The sequence below is a fragment of the Neovison vison genome, chromosome 7, assembly GCF_020171115.1.
Source record: "Neovison vison isolate M4711 chromosome 7, ASM_NN_V1, whole genome shotgun sequence".
NCBI lineage: Eukaryota > Metazoa > Chordata > Mammalia > Carnivora > Mustelidae > Neogale > Neogale vison.
The window spans coordinates 137,767,306-137,785,299 of record NC_058097.1 but is presented as its reverse complement, the minus strand read 5'-3'; the positions used below and the strand labels follow the sequence as shown (position 1 = coordinate 137,785,299).

At 46.8% G+C, this 17,994-nt stretch overlaps 1 protein-coding gene across 1 annotated transcript in view; it reads right to left on the bottom strand.

Annotated features, from left to right (window-relative positions):
• Positions 1-4,088: 4,088 nt before the first annotated feature.
• The window catches only part of ME3 (malic enzyme 3), a 219,064-nt gene continuing 205,158 nt past the window's right edge, over positions 4,089-17,994 (bottom strand). The window contains exons 8-14 of the mRNA XM_044258358.1: positions 12,649-12,746; positions 12,271-12,384; positions 10,542-10,647; positions 9,840-9,982; positions 9,126-9,299; positions 5,648-5,746; positions 4,089-4,325 (exon numbers count right to left, since the gene is read on the bottom strand). Coding sequence (XP_044114293.1) covers positions 4,164-4,325; positions 5,648-5,746; positions 9,126-9,299; positions 9,840-9,982; positions 10,542-10,647; positions 12,271-12,384; positions 12,649-12,746 — 896 coding nt within the window. The 3' untranslated portion in view covers positions 4,089-4,163. The remainder of the gene's footprint in view (positions 4,326-5,647; positions 5,747-9,125; positions 9,300-9,839; positions 9,983-10,541; positions 10,648-12,270; positions 12,385-12,648; positions 12,747-17,994) is intronic.

Below are 17,994 nucleotides of genomic sequence, written 5' to 3'. Positions count from 1 at the left end.
CCTTTCCCTCACTGAAGTATTTTGGTAGGTTTGTGGCAAATCAATGTGCCATAAATGTGAGGACTTAGTTGTGAATTCTCAGTTCTTTTCCATTGATCTACATAACCACACCATCTTGATCATTGTAGTTTTATAGCAAGTTTTGAAATTAGATAGTGTACTTTGTTTTTCTTTTTCAAAAATTTGGCTTTTTATTTATTTATTTATTTAAAAAGATTTATTTATTTGAAAGACAGAGATCACAAGCAGGCAGAGAGACAGACAGAGGGAGAGGAAGGGAAGCAGGCTCCCTGCTGAGCAGAGAGCCCGATGTGGGGCTCGATCCCAGGACCCTGAGATCATGACCTGAGCCGAAGGCAGAGGCTTTAACCCACTGAGCCACCCAGGTGCCCTGAATTTTGGCTTTTTAGATCCTTTCCATATAAATTTTAGTATCAGCCTGTCAGTTTCTACAAAAAATAAAAATAGTCTGCAGGGATTTTGATATAGTATTGAATTTACAAATAAATTGTGGAGAAAGTTGCAGCCTTAACAATATCGAGTCTTCAAATCCATGAATATGGAACATCTCTCCATTTATTTGGATTTTTTTTCAGATATTTAATTTCTGCCAGCAGTGTTTTATAATTTTCATCGTGCAAGACTTGCACTTAATTTTCTAAGTATTTTTTGATGCTGTTATGAATGGAATTATTTTATTTGTAGGTTGTTTATTGATAATATATAAAAACACAGGTGATTTTTGCTTATTGACCTTGTATCTTCTGACATTTGTATACCGATTCGGGAGAAAGGAAGAGCGCTAGTGAGATAAAGGGTTCTATTTTTTGGCATTTTCTACATATAGCATTATGTCATCTGTGAATAAAGGCAGTTTTATTCTTCATTTCCAACTTGGATGCATTTAATTTCTTTTTCTTTCTTTAGAAAGAAAGAAAATCTCATATCTTCTTTTTCTTTCTTTAAAAAGAAAGAAAATCTCATCTATATCTTCAGTGTTGATGAGAAGTGAAGACAACATCCTTGGCTTGTTCCAGATCTTAGGGAGAAAGTATTCATTCTTTCACCATTAAGTAGGATGTAAGCTGTTGGTTCTTCATCAGGTGAAGGATGTTCTCTTCTCGGTTTGTTGAAAGTTTAAGCCTAAATGGATGTTGGATTTTTTCAGATACTTTTATCACATCCATTGGCTTGATCTTGTGGTTTCTGTCCTTCACTCTATTAATACCAGGCACTGTGAGATCAGTTTTAAAATCTTAAAACAACTTTGCATTCCCGGAATAAATCCCCCTTGTTCCTTGTGTGTAATTCTTTTATATTGATGGATTTGGTTTGCTAATGCTTTAAGGTTTTGCATCTATATTCATGAAGGAAATTGGTTTGTAGTTTTCTTGTGTTGTCTTTATTTGGTTTTGATATCAGGGTGATTCCAGTGTCATAGAATGATTTGGGAGTGTTCCCTCTATTTTCTGAAGGATTGGTATTATTCCTATTTTATTTTAATTTTAAGATTATTTATTTATTTATTTGTCAGAGAGAGAGAGAGAGTGAGAGCACAGGCAGGCAGAGTGGCAGGCAGAGGCAGAGGGAGAAGCAGGCTCCCTGCCGATCAAGGAGCCCAATGCGGGACTCGATCCCAGGATGCTGGCATCATGATCTAAACCAAAGACAGCCACCCAACCGACTGAGCCAGGCATCCCAGTACTATTCCTATTTTAAATATTTAATAGAATTAACTAAAAAAGGCATCTGGGCCTGTGCTTTTCTTTGTGGGAAGATTTTTAATTACTAATCAAATTCTTGTTTTAGATCAATTATTTCTGTTCTAATCTTTTTTTTTAAAGATTTTATTTATTTATTTGACAGAGAGAAATCACAAGTAGATGGAGAGGCAGGCAGAGAGAGAGAGAGGGAAGCAGGCTCCCTGCTGAGCAGAGAGCCCGATGCGGGACTCGATCCCAGGACCCTGAGATCATGACCTGAGCCGAAGGCAGCGGCTTAACCCACTGAGCCACCCAGGCGCCCCTCTGTTCTAATCTTAACTTGCTTTGGATTTTGTTTATTTCTGCAGGGAGTTCATGTTATTGCTTTGAGACTTTTCTTTTTTTACTGACAAAGGCATTTGTTTAGAGCTACAGAATTTTCCTCTAAGCAGTGTTCTAGATAAAACTCATTAATTTTAATATTTTTCATTCAATACAATATATATATATAATTAACCCTGTGGCTTCTTCTTGAAACCGTGGATTATTTAGAAACGTATTATTTAATTTACAAATGGTTAGAAATTTCCCATTTTTTTCTGATTTCTAATCTAATTATTAACTCTGTCCAGGATGACTTCAGGAACCAGTTGCATTTGAACTCCAAAGATGAATGATGTCTCCAGCAGGAAGCTGGAGTGAGCTGCTATTTAACTGATAAAGGGCAGGGAATGGGTGGGAGGAAGAACTTGGCAGATGGAGACCAAGCATTTATTATATGTGCTGCCGAAGCGAGCACGAGACCAAGCATTTATAAGGGCACAGGCCTGAAAGTGCCTGTGTTTAGTGTGGTTGAAACAAAGGAAATGTACTTTGTATCTTCTTTATGTCTTGGTCAGTATAGCTACAGTTTATTTATTTAGTTGATCTTTTCAAAAAACCTGCTTTTACGTCATTGCTTTTCTCTACTACTTTTCTATGACACTGAGTACAAAGGACGCGCAGCTGGGGTACAGAAGTGGTGGGCCAGGACACAGAAATGACAGTGTAGAGGTTCTCTGGCATTGAGATTGCAGCTTACTTCAAATCCTCTTCTGAAGAAGTTCTCATTCTCCATGAGCCCAGGGATTGTAGAACAGGGATGTTTTCTCAGGATGTGTTTGGCTGAGCACCAGCACCAAGGAAGCGGGCATTGGAAGAACAAGACCTGGGCAAGGGATGACTAGTGTGTCTGCTAATTACTGTGCTAGGAGTCCGACAGTCCTGTGACTGGGAGGTGGGGATCTTGAGGCTGAGCTGGCAGCAAGGGTTGGGATGGTAGTTCCCTTAGCACGATTTTCTGTTTTCTGTGTTATCCAATAAAATTAGAGGTTGAAAGAACCAATAGGTTCTAGAAATTTATCAGGGCCTTTGACTGCGGTGGCCATAGGCTTTTCTCCACTCCCCATCCCATGGTGTGGGCTCTGCTAGACAGAAGGAGGTGAAAGCTGTGGTTGGACTTGTCTAAGAAACCCACATGACAGACTGAAGGCATTCTTAAAGAATACTGCTCTGGTTTGCTGAATTCCTTCAGAGTGAAGGGTGGGGGGGTAGGGAGGGAGGGAGAGAGAGGGAGAGGTAGAGATAGAGAGAGAAGAGTACCAGAGTCAGGAAAATGAAATCAGGGCTTCCCTAGAACTTCATGATTCTCTTCCCCTCACTGCCTCTCTTCCTCCTCACTCCTTGGCCTGCTGACATGCCCACGTTTCTCTAGTTTTCCTTTTAGTAATAACTAAAAAGTAATCCTACTATTCAGTAACCCACATGTGAGGGATAGTTTTTGACTAGTGAGTTGCCTTCAGCCCCTCAGCCTTCATACCCACCTGAGTCTTGAAGGGTGCGTGTTCCTCCAGCTGGGACTGCGCTCCCTCACGAGTGGGCCATGCTCTCTGCTCAGTGGCTGCCCTTCCCTTCCTCAGGTTCCCATGCCTCCTACCCATCTTCACTCTTGGGACTTTGCACACATTTCTCCCCTCGAAGCCTTCTCTTATGTTCTCATAGGAAGTCTCCGTTCCCTTCTGTGAATATCTTTGACCTTTATCTGCACTTCTTTCATGGACTCAACCACTTTCCCCCTTGTGGAAAAATGGATTGTGTCCACATCTCATCTCCTTCACTAGACTCTGAGCTCTGTAAAGGCAGAATTCTAGGAAGGATTCTAGATTTCCCACAAGATCTAGCTAATTGTTGGCAATTAGATGAAGAAATTCTTGGGCAGGAAGTCGGAAGAGGGTTATAGAAAAGGGAATTCTCAGGGCCTTCATGGACAAGGATGTCATTCACTATGTGCCTGGATATCTCCCCTCACACCAGAAAGTTCAAAGGAAAAACACAGTGACAAAGATGGCCATTTTAGAACCCATTTATATTGTCGTCGTTACTCTGGGCTTGTTCCAGACTCACACAGCCTCTGAGACCGCATCAGACTGTTTGAACATTCATGGCTTCCTTAGGCCATGTGTAGCTGTCCAGTGTGAAGGAGTCATAGTCTGGAGTGTAGACCAGGGATCTTACAAAAGCCTCCTTGTCCTCGGGCTCCGGGTAGTAGGAAGCTAGGTTGTGTTTGTACGCGAAGTCGAGGACCTAAGGAAAAACATACAGGCTGAGGAAATGGAACTAAGGAGGAACCTGCCTAAAAGTTGCCTAAAGGGTACTTGGGAGCCTGTGGAAGGGTAACCGCCCCTGAGCAACCATAAACTGTTGTCCTTGAAGCCACCAGCTAGGAGGGATTTGGAGCTTTCCACCCGGGTAGGGAGCTGTGATGCAGTGAATAAACACTAGGCTGCATTCAAGAGGCCTCGGACTCAAGTCTGCGCCTGCTTCCAACTGCCTGTGGGTTCTCGGTGGTGACATTATCCTTGCTGAGCCTCAGTTTCCTCATCTCTAAAGTGGGAGTTATGAGACCTTTCTCTGGAGTAGTGTGAGGATAAAATTAGGCAACAGGCCACATCAGGTGTCCAGTACCTGATATCCACCCCCCCCCATGTGGGTTGAATTGGGAGAAGAGCCTAGACACTGTTCTCTGGGTATCAGATTTGGTTTCAGAAGAGCATTAGTCTCTACATCCCCAAAAGGAAGGAATGGACAGTGAGGAGCTGGGGCCGTGAGCTGGACTATTAGTCTTCACGGCTGACTCTAGAGCCTACGATGGACAGCTCATGGGGAGCATGTGCGGTTGTGCAATGCATCTTCTGAAATTACTTTTAAAACTTACAGAAAATGTCAAATACATATACTAATCAAAATGATAGTATAATAAACCCTAACGCAACCCTTATTCAACAGTTATCCATGTTGGGCCAGTCTTGCTTGCACTGTGTTCTGATTCTCTGAAAATCTACCATCTCTGCAAGGTCTCTAGGAAGACATTTTTCCTTGGACTATTCCAGGAACCTGATCATCGTATGGCCCAGGCATTCTAAGAAAAGGGGGAAGAATAAGCGTTTACTCTACAATGAGTGTGGAGCTTTCTCGCTGTCCTCTTTAGTCTTCAGAACTCAGAGAGGAATTACCATCCTCTTTGGAAAAGGAAGAAACTGAGGCTCAGGAACGTGAAGGGATTCCCAGAGCTCTTTTCATGATGCCATGAAAATTGGCCTTTCTGTATAAATGGGCAATTGTGATTCAGTTTTAAAAAATTCCACCCACATTCTGGTCCACAAGACTGTGGACTTTGTTGACCTTTTTGCCTGGTGTTTGAGGGGAAATCCAGGAGCTTTTCCAGAACTGGCCTGAGTGGGGGTGGGGGTGGGGCTCGAGCTGCAGGCAGGCATTTCTTGGCCAGAGTTGGCATGGGAGCTCAGGACGCCACTACGGCTGCCCTCTCCTTAGCTCCCTTAAACTTCCAGCGAGCAGAAGTTGTCGATCTGCGCTGGCCATATCACTGGCGGTAGGATGCTCCTTACTTTGATGGCGATTCTCAGAGACACGTCTCGGATGGTGCTGAGTGGGGGGTACAGTCTCCCCTGTGACAGATGCTGCTCGGAGACCTCTTGGGCAATTTGCTGGGGAGAGAGAACCAAGAGGAGTAAGCCGAGTTTCCATCTTCCCAGAACAAACCCAAACCATTACCCCAGAGACTCCCCTCACCCCTCAGAGGTGGCCAACCAGTGCAGTTCCCATTGTAGTCTCTGCCCCCTCAAGGCCCCAGGGAGTTTAATGCTTGGACTTTTATTATTTTTTAAAGATTTATTTATTATTTTAGAGAGAGGGTGAGGGGCAAAGGGAGCAGGAGAGAGAGAATCTTAAGTAGGCTCCATGGCGCAGTGTGGAGCCCAATATGGGGCCACATCTCACGACCCTGAGATCATGACCTGAGCGGAAATCAAGGGTCAGATGCTTAACCAGCTGAGCCACGCAGGCGCCCCCATGCTTGGGCTTCTAAGCAAGGACACATCCTTTCTGTACTGTGAGATCGGCTGAGAGATTAAACTACATGGACCCTACATTCTAAAGGAGATTCACAAAGACTGGGACGAATACACTTGAGACTTGTGAAGCAGACTCTAGGATCTCCCCATGGCTGGTTCAGCCTATTGCATAGAGATCGCTGAGACCCTCCCCGAGTTCCAGCCTCTCCCCCGTGCTTAGTAACATCGTGGGTGCCCACCTAGGCCATCTTGTTTCCCTGTATGCAGAGGTCCTGCTGCTCGCCCTTCCAGTCCTGAGCAAAGCCTTCTTCCGCAGTGAGTGACAGCAAATGCCAGCATCCTGGGAACAGCACCTCCCACACCTTCCCCGGTTCAGAGCCGGTCTCTGAGGCCCAGTTCTCCGCCTCAAGTCGTCTCCTCCAGCCTTAGACGCTGGAGCTCAGCCAGCCTTGCGGAACAGCCTCTGTTATGTGCCGGCTCTGAATCCACTCCCACCCAGTCATCTTGTGTCAGAGTTAAAGCTGGGAAGAGCCGTGGTGCTCTCTGAAAACTGTATCCCAGAATGGGATGAGCCAAAGCAGCTGGTCTTGCCTCAGAGTCTGGCTGACCTCAGGGCCGTGGGCTTCCTCCTCTTCCGCCTCATTTCCCTGCTCCTATCTCTCTTTTCCGCTCATTCAGTCAAACACTAACTGAGCCCTAGGATATGCCGGGCTCTGCACTCGTTGCTGAGGGTCTGTGGCAGAGAAGCCTTTCTCCTCCTGTAGTCTGGAGGCAGCGGACAATGACTAACCGGTACAACAGTTATAACACAGAAGTGAGTGCAAGCAGAGGGTGCACGTAGGCACAGAGGAAGGCAGGGCCTGGTCGGCCATGTACAGGAAAGCTTCCCAGGAGATGGGACAGAAGACGAATTACTCGAAAAGGGAGCGGCAACAGAACATGCAATTTCTTGGAGAGAGGCAGCAGGAGGGAGCACGAGTTCTAGATTGTAAGAACAACATTGGGAGGGCGAGGCTGAAGGCTGGAGAGGAAAGGAGGGCCTGGTGATGACATGCCTTAGATGGAAACCGTATGAAGGAGTTTGGGTTTTACCCTGTAAGCATTGAGGAGCCATTCATATGTCTAAAATGAGGAGAGAGATGAACTGCTCTGGGTTTTCAAGGATTTTCTTGGGGGAGGTATGGAAGATGGGATCAGAGGGAAGCAGGATGTCCACGGCGAGATCTGCATCTGGAGGAGTCCTCCTGCGGACTGAAGAGCGGGCTGGTGGCTGGCCGTCCCTTCTCAGACGCTGGGCACTGGAGAGGCGCTGCTGCAGCTCGGAGGAAATCCTCTGGGGCCCTCCTGGTGCTGTTGCTCACGCGCCCGGTGACCTGGGGCACGGATTAGACTCTCTGTGCCTTACTTTCCTGGGTATCCCATCGGGATGATCACTGTATCTGGTTTAGAGAGTTGTCAAGGTGGAATGAGATATAGAATTCTCCTAAAAGTTACATCATTTTTTTCCATAGGAAAATCAGGTTCAACTTTAATTGTCTTAAACTTTTAAGAACCCCTTTCAGAAATGTAACTTGCCAGCCCTTTAAAGACCAGACTGTCAGCTCCTAGGAGGGAGGGATCTTGTCCCGATCGCAGCAAGAGATTAACATGTGGATTGAGGAGAGGTTCCTGACACCGTTCATGAAATGACGGCGCTGACCAACGCCCCAAGCTCTAGGGGGTGAGGGTGTCGATGTCTCTTGGGGTTACAGAGGAAGGCTGGAGCAGCCGTCTTTCTGCGCCACAGGGGAGTTTGCTTTAAGGCTCATTCCAAGCAGGAAATGACTCCTCCCATCGGATGGGGGGATTCGCACAGCTCCACCCATGGCCACGGGGGCACCACCACTGACAGAGCAATAAGAAGAAAGACACAGGAGGGTCACACGAGATGGGCAGATGCTTGTGGCACAAAGGCATAGCCAGTGTACACACGGCCTGGGGGAGGCTGACAAACCTTCAGGAGACATCACTTGCTGCCTTGTGGAGCCAGTGCTCAAAGACCAAGAAGCAGGAAGAAGGAACTTAGAGCATGAGATGGTTCCTTGCAGGGCTTCTAGAAAAGGAGCTGGCTAAGGCTGCGTGGGAGCCGTTCCGTGTCCTGCTGGCCTGGGGCTCTCACCAGTGCCACGGGGAGGGGGAAATGAGAACGTGTCAGAAATCACAGAGCCTTTGAAGCTCCCTGGGGATAAATATATTTAGTGTGTGTTTATAGTTTTGATTAGTTTACCCTCCCTGAAGAGACATTTCTGTAGTTTCCTCAGAGAGAAGATAGATGTCAAGTGCTTGTCGTTTAGTAACCACGGGGTGGATGTACGCCACTGTGGCTGGTAGGATTCACAGCTGACATTAGGAACATGAGCTGTCATTCTTAATGAATTCTTTCCTTGTTTTCCTCACTTCCAGCAAAGACTCATTTTGACAGTGTTTCTAGGAAGGTACCCAGAGCAGAAGCAACCCTGTATCTGTGCTCCAGATCCTGGTCCTCCGAGCAGACAAACCAGGCTTTTGCGGCCCATCCCTTTCTTACAGAAAGTTGCCCTGGTGGGCCTTATTCTGCAATAAGTTCCCCCGGTAACGTGGCCAAGGTCAATGGTCAGAAGACTCCGCTGCTGGTCATGGTCCATGAGCCCCGTTTGTGATGGCTCTGGTGGCCTCGCCTCTGTTCTGGGCGTGCATGTGGACACTGCTGGGAGGTGAGGAGCAGACGGACAGACGTTCCTGCACTGCCAGCGCCTCCTGCCATGGACTATTCCTTAATTTCCCTTAAAAATGTATGTGTTCTGAGAGATGTTTAAGCCTCGAGGGGATCTTGAGAGAAACTTGAGGGTCACGCATCTTGAGGATCTACTGCTGGAGTGAGGGGCAGGAGGGTAGAGGAGATGAGAGAAGGAATCTCTGGGGGCCAGCATAGCACCTGGGAGAGATCACAGACCTGACTGGGAGCACGCACGTGAGGGAGCAGGGATGGGGCTACCTCTGCCGTCAGGAGGAAGATCTCGTCTGGGATGTGCCGAACGCCACCAGCAATGACTCCCAGAGCCACTCCTGGGAACACATAGGCATTGTTTCCTTGCCCAGGAATGAAGGTCCTGCCATCTTCCAGAGTCACGCTCTTAAAAGGACTTCCGCTGGCAAAGATCCCTCGGCCCTGGAGGCAGGAAGAAAAAGCAGAGATGGAGCCTGGAGATGGGTTTCAGGCAGTAATGGTGGCCTACCCTTCTTCATTCTCTCCCACGTGCTCAGCACAAGCACACAGCAGGTGCTGGAAGCACACTTGTTCCTTTGACCAGAAAGCTTAGCTCTCACTGAGTTACCTGGCAGCCAAGAAATCACTGAAAGGTAGAGGTTTTTAACCTGACCTCCCGAGAGGGCTAACCCAGGACACAACAAGAGTGCAGGTGACCTAAAGTCTATGAATGCCTCAGGTTCTGGTCAAAGCTCTGTGTCTCTAGAGGACCCTTGAGCAGTATGACATGATGGTGAGAGCCTGGGCTTTGGAGCCAGACCTGGGTTTGAGGGTCAGCTCCACTCCTTAGCAGCAATGTGACCTCAGGCAATTTTTTTTCATCATTTTGAACCTCAGTTTACTCATCAGGAAAGTGGGGATTTTTCTTCACCCTCATAGGGTTACTCATAATTATTGTTACTATGTCCTCTCAGCCTGGGGAAGGAAGGACTCCCCGCTGACCTCAGTGACCCGGTAGCACTTCTCAGCTGTGCACTCGGCCTTGCTGGTGGGGTTGCTCAGGGCAAAGATGATAGGGCGCTCGTGGAAGGAGGCCATGTCCCTCAGAATCTGCTCCGTGAAGGCTCCTGCGATGGCAGCAACACCTACAGGGAAAAGGGGGGTAGTAGGGCGGCCTACTCTTTATATACACCCCACTCCTCTTGGTGCAATATGGAAGACTCAGGAATCTTGGAGGTAGCATTCACCATAGGGATGGATGCAGGAAGCCAAAGAGAAAAGGGTCTTCTTGTTTGAGCTAGGCAAGACCTCCTGTTCATCCCTGAGGGAACACTGGTCCTTTCAGGTCCCTGCCTGGTCCTGGGCAAAGTCCTGTAGAGTACGTGGCTCTCCCAACACAGGGAGAGATGCCAGGGTCCCCTGTTCGGGACAGCAGTGCTCCCTTCCTCTCAGACCAGCCCTGTGCTTTTCCACTGCCCTGTAGAATTCTGCGTCACTAAGCCTGAACTTGGTGCCTTAGTTCTATGATTTTTATAGAGTCGTCCCTCAGGGGAAGATGGTGGGACTGCTGTGGCCATGGGGTCTGGGGGAGAGGGTGGCTTCCATCGATTCCTTGTGCCTGCTGAGTCAGGCTGAGCCTTAGCTTCTACCTGCAAGTGAAGAGGGTTAGCTAGGCGGGCCGGTGGGCCTCCTGCCTCCTCCTACCTATGATGGCCGTGGGTTTCACCAGCCTCACCACCTCCTCCAGGCTGCTCACTTCAGGATGGTCCTGGGCAAACATCTCCTTCTCGTGGTTCAGGTGGCTCCTCCCCTGCAGGGAAAGGAGAACATGATGCCTGGCAGTGAGAACACATGGGTGCCTCGGGAGATCCCGAGAACATTCCCTGAGAGCCCTGTGCTTTGGTCTGAGCTCTCAGAAGCCTTGTCGATCACGCTCTTGATCAGATGTGGGAAAACTTGCAGGGGAACTAAGGATTGTAATGTGTGCTTGTGTCACAGTGTGGGGTTGTGTGTGGGGTTTCTTTAGCTCAAACCACACATGGAGAATCCATAAAGCCTTGCTTTGCACTTTTAGGGTCATGGTTCCCGGGCCAGGGCCGAAAGGCTCCCATGAAATGCCCGAGCGTGACCAAGACCTTTGGCCTCAAGGCAGCCAGCACCCAGGGCCAGTTGAGGGATGGGGGCCTGAGCCATCAGGATCAGAAATCTAATCTGAATGTACTTTACAAGAGCCATGGACCGCCCTGTGCATAATAATAAGCTAAGCCCTAGGACAGGCTTGCCACAGCTGGCTTTTGCAACAAGCTCAGGATCCTTTCATTCCTTCAAATAGGAGTCAGGGGTTGACAGGCTGGCAAATGGTACAGGTGTTCTGATGACTCCTTTGGGTCAGCTGTTCTCATGAGAATCAGAGTGAAGACATCAGCTTTGAGAGCGACTTAAGTAGGGGTCAGCTTAATGGGATAAACAAAATAATGTTGAAAGGTGGCAAGAGGGAAGTGTGGCAGCCTCTGGCATCTTCTTCCTGCGACGCCTTGTGCACTGGAATGACCTGGGGTGTGAGGAGGAATTCCTTCTAGTGGTGATCTAGCTCCAGATGAGACAACAGAAGGTCAGTTTCTGCTGAGGGTCTCTTCTATTCTTGGTTGAGAGCCCCCTGGACTTCCCCCATTCCTATCTCTGTCATCTTTTTAAAAAGTCTCTCACTGACATTCTCTGTTAGTGGAATTTGGGGCACTAAAACGTGGAGCTGTCCGTGAAGTTCTAAGTTTGGAGGCCATCTAAACATGCCCCTCTCTGTAGTCCAGTCTGAAGTTAGATGGTTTCTTATTCATTCTTGCACTCATACCTCAAACATCATTACAGACTCATCACACGCCAGGCATTGATACGAAGACTACAAAGCCTAGTGGGGAGAGAGACAATTAAAAGGGCAACTGCCTTACAGTGTGGCAAGTACAGCGTATGGTGGGGGACGGCTACATGAGCGTAAATGTAGGAAGTGGACTGAGACCTAGATGCTCAGAGAAAGCCTCTTGGAGGAGGTAACAGAAGACAAGGAGGAAACAGATGGGGCTGTGGGTTGAGAGTGGGTGTTTGGCAAAAGAGAAAGGCATTTCAGGCAGAGAAACAAAATATGCAAGGATGTGGATAGGCAAGAGCGTGTTACTTTTGGAAAACTATGATTTACTGAGGTTGGAGGTTAGTCCAAGGCAGGAAGGGGCATGCATACACGCAGTTGCCCACATATTAAAGCTTTTGGACAGAGTAGTTAAAGCTACTTTGGGATGTATCTTCTGCTTTGGAGGGTAGAACATTACCCCCCTGTTGTACTGTGTTTTGTCTGAGAACTTTCTCCCTTGGAGAACTCTTACAGTCCAGTTCCAGTGGCTGTAGGTGTCAGGAAAACTCTAGGTTTCTAGACTGACCGTACCTTGACAATGAGCCCCTTGGAGTCCACCATCCAGATCTTCTTTGTGGCCTCTGCCTTGGGTACGCCTTCTTTCTCTAGGGCCATGACAAGGAGGTGGGCAATACCCATGGCTGCCTGGGAGGGATCGTACAGTGGATGTTCAGACACAAGGCAAACAGCTGCTCAGCATTTGTCAGAAGCTTTACCAAGTTCCTCTCTTCTCTGCACCTCCCCCCCTTCTTCTAGGAGGCCCAGGAGTCCTTGGGACACCCAAATGTTGGTGCCCAGGCAGCTGCACTTAACACAGTATACCTTGGCTGCTTCCTCTTCTCTGAACCCCTGAGCACCTCCCTTCCTTCATGCTTCTCCACCCATCCTTGTTCTCCTGATGGCACCTACCTCACCTGCACCTTGAAAAACGAACACGTGATTGGAGAGCTTGTTCTTGGTGATTCGCAGAGCAGCTAGGATCCCTGCCACAGCGACAGAGGCCGTGCCTGCAACAGAGTGCCCCAAGATCAGTCTCTGGCCACTGGCTCCCCACCCTGAGAGAAGACCATTGGCAGAGTCCCCCACGCCTGGAATGTGCGGCAGAACAAGCACCTCTCCTTAGCCCTTCTGAAGGTCAGGGCTGCAGGCATGCAGGTTTGGGAGCAAGTATACGCCCTGTTTGTAGGTGCCTGTTCTTGGACAGACAGCTCCTGGATTGTGACTGGACCCTGGGAGGGAGGATCAGATAGTCAGCGGCTGCTTCCTCCAGCATTCATAAACGAAACGATAAGGACAAATATAATAGAAGCTGAAAAGAAATGTGGGCCTCACAGAATAATTTAAGGGATAAATAGATAAAAAGCAAATTAATTTGAGGCCACCAACTAGCCATGAGACATGAAGTGACCCTGTGATCTAAGCTGTCTTACCCACCAAGCCATGAGGTGGGTGTGCCCAGCAGCAGCCATCATCAGTGGCTTGAGCCCATTTGGAAGGTACAAGTAAGTCTCATGAGCAGGTGGCTCAGACTCATTTGACACCTTCTGCTGAAGCATGATTTCTTATCCTTCAATGCACACCTAGGGCCTCACTAGGGATTCCTTATGACCAAGGAGAAAGTAGCTTGGGCTTGGTTTACCAATTACTCTTCATGATACACTGGCATCAATGGGAAGTTTATGGTTGCAGCTGCACAGCCCCAGCAAAAGGTAGCCCTGAAGAGTGAGAGCAAGAAAAATATTCCTGATGGGTAGGACTTGAAGTGGTAAATTTGGTGGTGCATTTTGGTCTAAGAGATGGTAAGGTCTACAGTCTACACTGATACATGGGCCGTTGCTAATGGTTTGGCTGATGGTCAGGGACTTAGAAAGAACAGAATAGTAAGCTTGTTGATGAGGAAATCTGGGGAAGGGGGGATCAGTATAGATTGTGAACATATTTGTGCCACATAGGAAAGTTCACCAAAGGGCATGATGAAATAGATTCCCTCGATCATGCAGGCAAATTAGCATGTCCTGTATATCTTAGCGTCTTTCTCCAGCCACCTAGGGATTACACAGTGAGTTTCTGTACAAAGTAGTCATGGTGGCAAGGATGGAAGCTATGGATGGATGCCCTGTCACCAAGGCTGACCCACTATTGCTACTGCTCAGTGACTAACCTGTCAATGGCAGAGGTGAACACGGAGCTACTGGTATGGCACCATTCTCTGGGGACCACTTACTGGGCAGCATGATTGCCTTGGACTCTTCCCATTATAGACAGGAAAGAGATTTCTCCTCCCTGGAATAAACAAATACCCTGGATATACGTTTTCTTCCCCTGTATATAAGACTCTGCCAGTGCCACAGTCTGGGGATGTCTGGGGTCTAGGGATGCCCTGTCATCATCCTGATAGATACCAGACAATAAGGCTCTAATGAAGGAATTCATTTCACAGTAACAGAAGTGAAGCAACAGGCTTATGCCCATGGAATTCAGTGGTCTTGACATGTACTTGGCCACCCAGGAGCAGCTGGCCGAATAGATCTGTAGAATGGGCTACTGAAGACTTCCTTAAGACTCCGGTGAGGTGACACTCCATGAAGCTGGTGAAGTTCTGTCTTATAGAGGGCAATACAGGATTTGACTTAGCAAACAGTATATTGTACCCTTTCTCCTACAGCCAGAATACTTGGGTCTGGAAATCAAGGGGTAGAAGTGGAAGTGGTTCCTTTCATCATTTCACCTAATAACTCATTTGCAGAAATTTTGCTTCCGGTCTCTTTAATGGATGCTCTCTGGATTGGAGGTGTTGGTTCCCCAGAGACAAGCGCTTCTATAAGAGTTCACAACGTGGTTCTACCAAACAGAGTTGAGATTGCCACCTTGTCAATTGGTTCTCTTTTTGCCACAAAACCGTGGACAAAGAAAGATGGGGCTACTTGACGGGCTGTTATCAGACTACCTGATGACTGAGGGGCAACTGAGGGCAGGAGGATCTAGATCAAAGCCCAGGGGATCTAGAGTCTCTGGGGCATGTCCTAGTACTTGCAAGCTCACTAGCAGATAGTAGTGATTGCTATGGCAACCAGAGAGGCAGGACCACTGAGGATTCACATTCTTCAGAAAGAAAGGTTTGGTCACCCCAGTAAAGAACCCTGGCCAACCATGGTCCTGAGGACAGGAAAACATGGGATGGGAGGTTGAGCAAGAAATGCAGAAGCATTGACTATGGGCTCATGACTGATGACAGAAACAAGGACTATAGCAGCTTGGCATAGTTTCTGCCTTGATGATGATGATGTGATTTATGTAATGGTATAAGCTAATTTAGTCTCCCTTCTCCTTCTTCTTATATGTTTATATAAGTATTGTTGGAGGTTACTTCTATAGTTTAGTCTTTAGGAGACAGAATTTTCAAATGTGATTGTGACTGCGTTTAAAGGACAGTTAATCCTGCCTAGAGATGGGTAGTGTGACTCTTTTCCAGAGACGAATAAAATGACTGTAGAGACTTTGTCCCTCCCATTTTGGGGAGAAGGTGAGAATATTTTCATTTTTTGGAAAGATGTATTTTATTAGGCATTTTGTTAGAGTTGTTTTTGTTGTTGTCTGGAAGTACCAGGGTATAGAACCGTGTGTATGGAGGCTGAATGGTTGAAGGATGGACTATGGCAATTATCGGGTAATTGTTTCTTAGTTTCAAACCCACCCTTCACTTGGCTTTGTCTGCAAACCACTTCTGAGCTTTGCCAACTGGCTCTATGCTGGGCTCTGCCAATAATGGGCACCACAGTGTGATGGAAAGGCTAGGTGAGGGGGGCAGATGCTTTATCCAGCATCATCCTTGCCGTGTGAGATTGACAGATAAAATGTAGGATGCTAGACTTTGAATTTTTGATAAACAATAAATAGCTTTTTTAGGCTACCTCCCATGCAGTATTAGTACAAATGTTCTAAAAAGTTATTCATCATTTCTGTGAAATTCAAATTTAAGTAGACATGTTGCATTTTCATTTTCTAAATTTGGAAACCCCACAGCCTTGGTTTTCTACTTCTACAGCAACAGAATATTCCAGAAGCAGCCCCTGAATTCAGTTTGCAGTTTGTCTATCACTTGCAGAACTAGCCTTGTAGCACACACCTCGGAGACACCAACACTAACTGGTTGCCTCCCGGTCTTCTCTCTGTGCCCTAGCCTCAGGACTGAGAACAAGTGCTTAGGGCTTTTCATTTTTAAAATACATAGTAAGCAATATTTTGTATTAAGTCTTCTCTGTTAAAGCAACTGGTGGAGACATTTACTGATAGAGTTCACAATAATCACATGGGCACCATTAGCCTCCGTGACAGTCAAAGAAAAGGAAGTTATAGTGGGACTGCTTATGGGCTGTTAAAGTTGCACAAATCAAAGAATTTGATGTCCTCTAAGCCTGGTGAGGGAGTGGTGAATAGTAAAAAGTTGCAGCATAAGTTGGATTTTAAAATGCTACGACCTTTTTTGGGAAGCTATTTCCCAATATAGACCAAAGGCATAAAATGCTTGTGCCCTTTAACCTCCTAGTTCTACTTCTGGGAAGCTATGTATGGAAAAATCCACAATGCATGTCCTCAGATATTTATGACTGTGTTATTTATAATACAGAATGACTGGAAATAACTTAAACATTTAACAAATGAGTAACAGTTCAGTAAATTAGCTAGTGCGGACACTCAGAATATACTGCACCATTAAGAATGATCATATGTAGATGATATGACAAGAGAAAAATGCTATTAAGTTTGTAACTAATGTCAGATACTGTTCCAAGTGCTTTACATGTCTAACTGCAAAGATGTTTAGTTATTTAATCCTAACTATTATCATCCTCGTTTTACACCCTGGGAAAATGAAGTGCAGAGTAGTTTGCCGAGTCATCCAAGATCACATTATCAGAGTGAACATTTGAAGGGAATCCCAGGGAATCAGGTTCTAGGTCTTGTGCTTTTAACCATTAGACCATGCTTCATTGAGTTAGCTGGAAGGAAGAGAACCTTAAAAGGTCTACATATCATGATTCTGTTTGCAATGAAACACACACATGGAATCTGGAAGGGACAACCAAATACTCAAGATGGCAGAGTGCAAATATGAGTGAGTTTTCTGTTTTCTCTTTCCAGTTATCAAAGGCATTTGCATTTTGTAGCTCTGGGGAAGGGCCTTCTTCCAGAATATGGGCTGGATGTGTACCTGGCTTAGAGGGCATGTGTTGGGCTAAGACAGGGGATGCAGCAAACAGCTGGAGCCTAATAAATGCATGTTCATCACAATGGCATCAGAAGGCAGGACCCCGAGGTAGGGACACAGAAGATAGGGTGCAGGCTCTCCAGCCTTCACACAGGAATGGCCTGGAGGACACTGGGTCCCACAGCCTGGACTGATGATGGCTGGGAGCTTTCCTAACACCCTTCTGAGGGTCCCCAAGGAGCTCACAGTGCATGCACAGAGGGTCTACCAGGTGATGGGCACCATGCTAGGCACTAGGGAAGGTGAATCACACATGGTCCCTGCCTTCAGGGAACTCCCTGTTCTCCAGGGCTTGGGCACCAATAACTGTAACATAATCAGTAGTCAGAGGTCATTGTGTGGAACTCATTGTCTTCACTTATTTATTAAGCATCAATTATGTACCAGACTCTGAGGTACCAAGGACACCCTTGGTAACAAAAGAGGTTCATTCCTGCTTTGTAAAGAAAGTATTAGCTGGAAGTATAACTTTGTAAAGAAAGTCTAATCAGTATCAACTGATTGCAAGTGTGATGGCAACTATTAAAGAAGTTGTTCACGATACGCTTTTTGTTAGTTCCTGTATAGAAAAGTATATCGTCAGCATCAGCCTGCCTTTGCCTCCTGCCTCCCCATGTACTCGATGTACCAGGCATGTTCGCGATCATTCCCTAACAGGTCATGTCTTTTTACGCTTCCGTGCTATGCCTGTGATGTTTACCATCTGTAGGACCTTCTGCAGTTCCTTATTTATTCCTTAAGACTCAGTGCACAGGATCTCCTCTGCCAGACGCTCTGTTTTCCCTGGCCAGGCATCCCTAACCTCCCCTTCTTTTCCCAGGTCTAATTTTTATCTAATCCGAATAAATGGGGCTGTATCTTGGCCAGGCCCAGCCCTGTACTGCACTCAAAAGGAACACCAAGCTGACAGCTAAGAAAGCATCAAAGAGCAATGAAGTCATTATTTAAATCGCTTACATAGGTAGTGAGAATCGCATGGTATGACC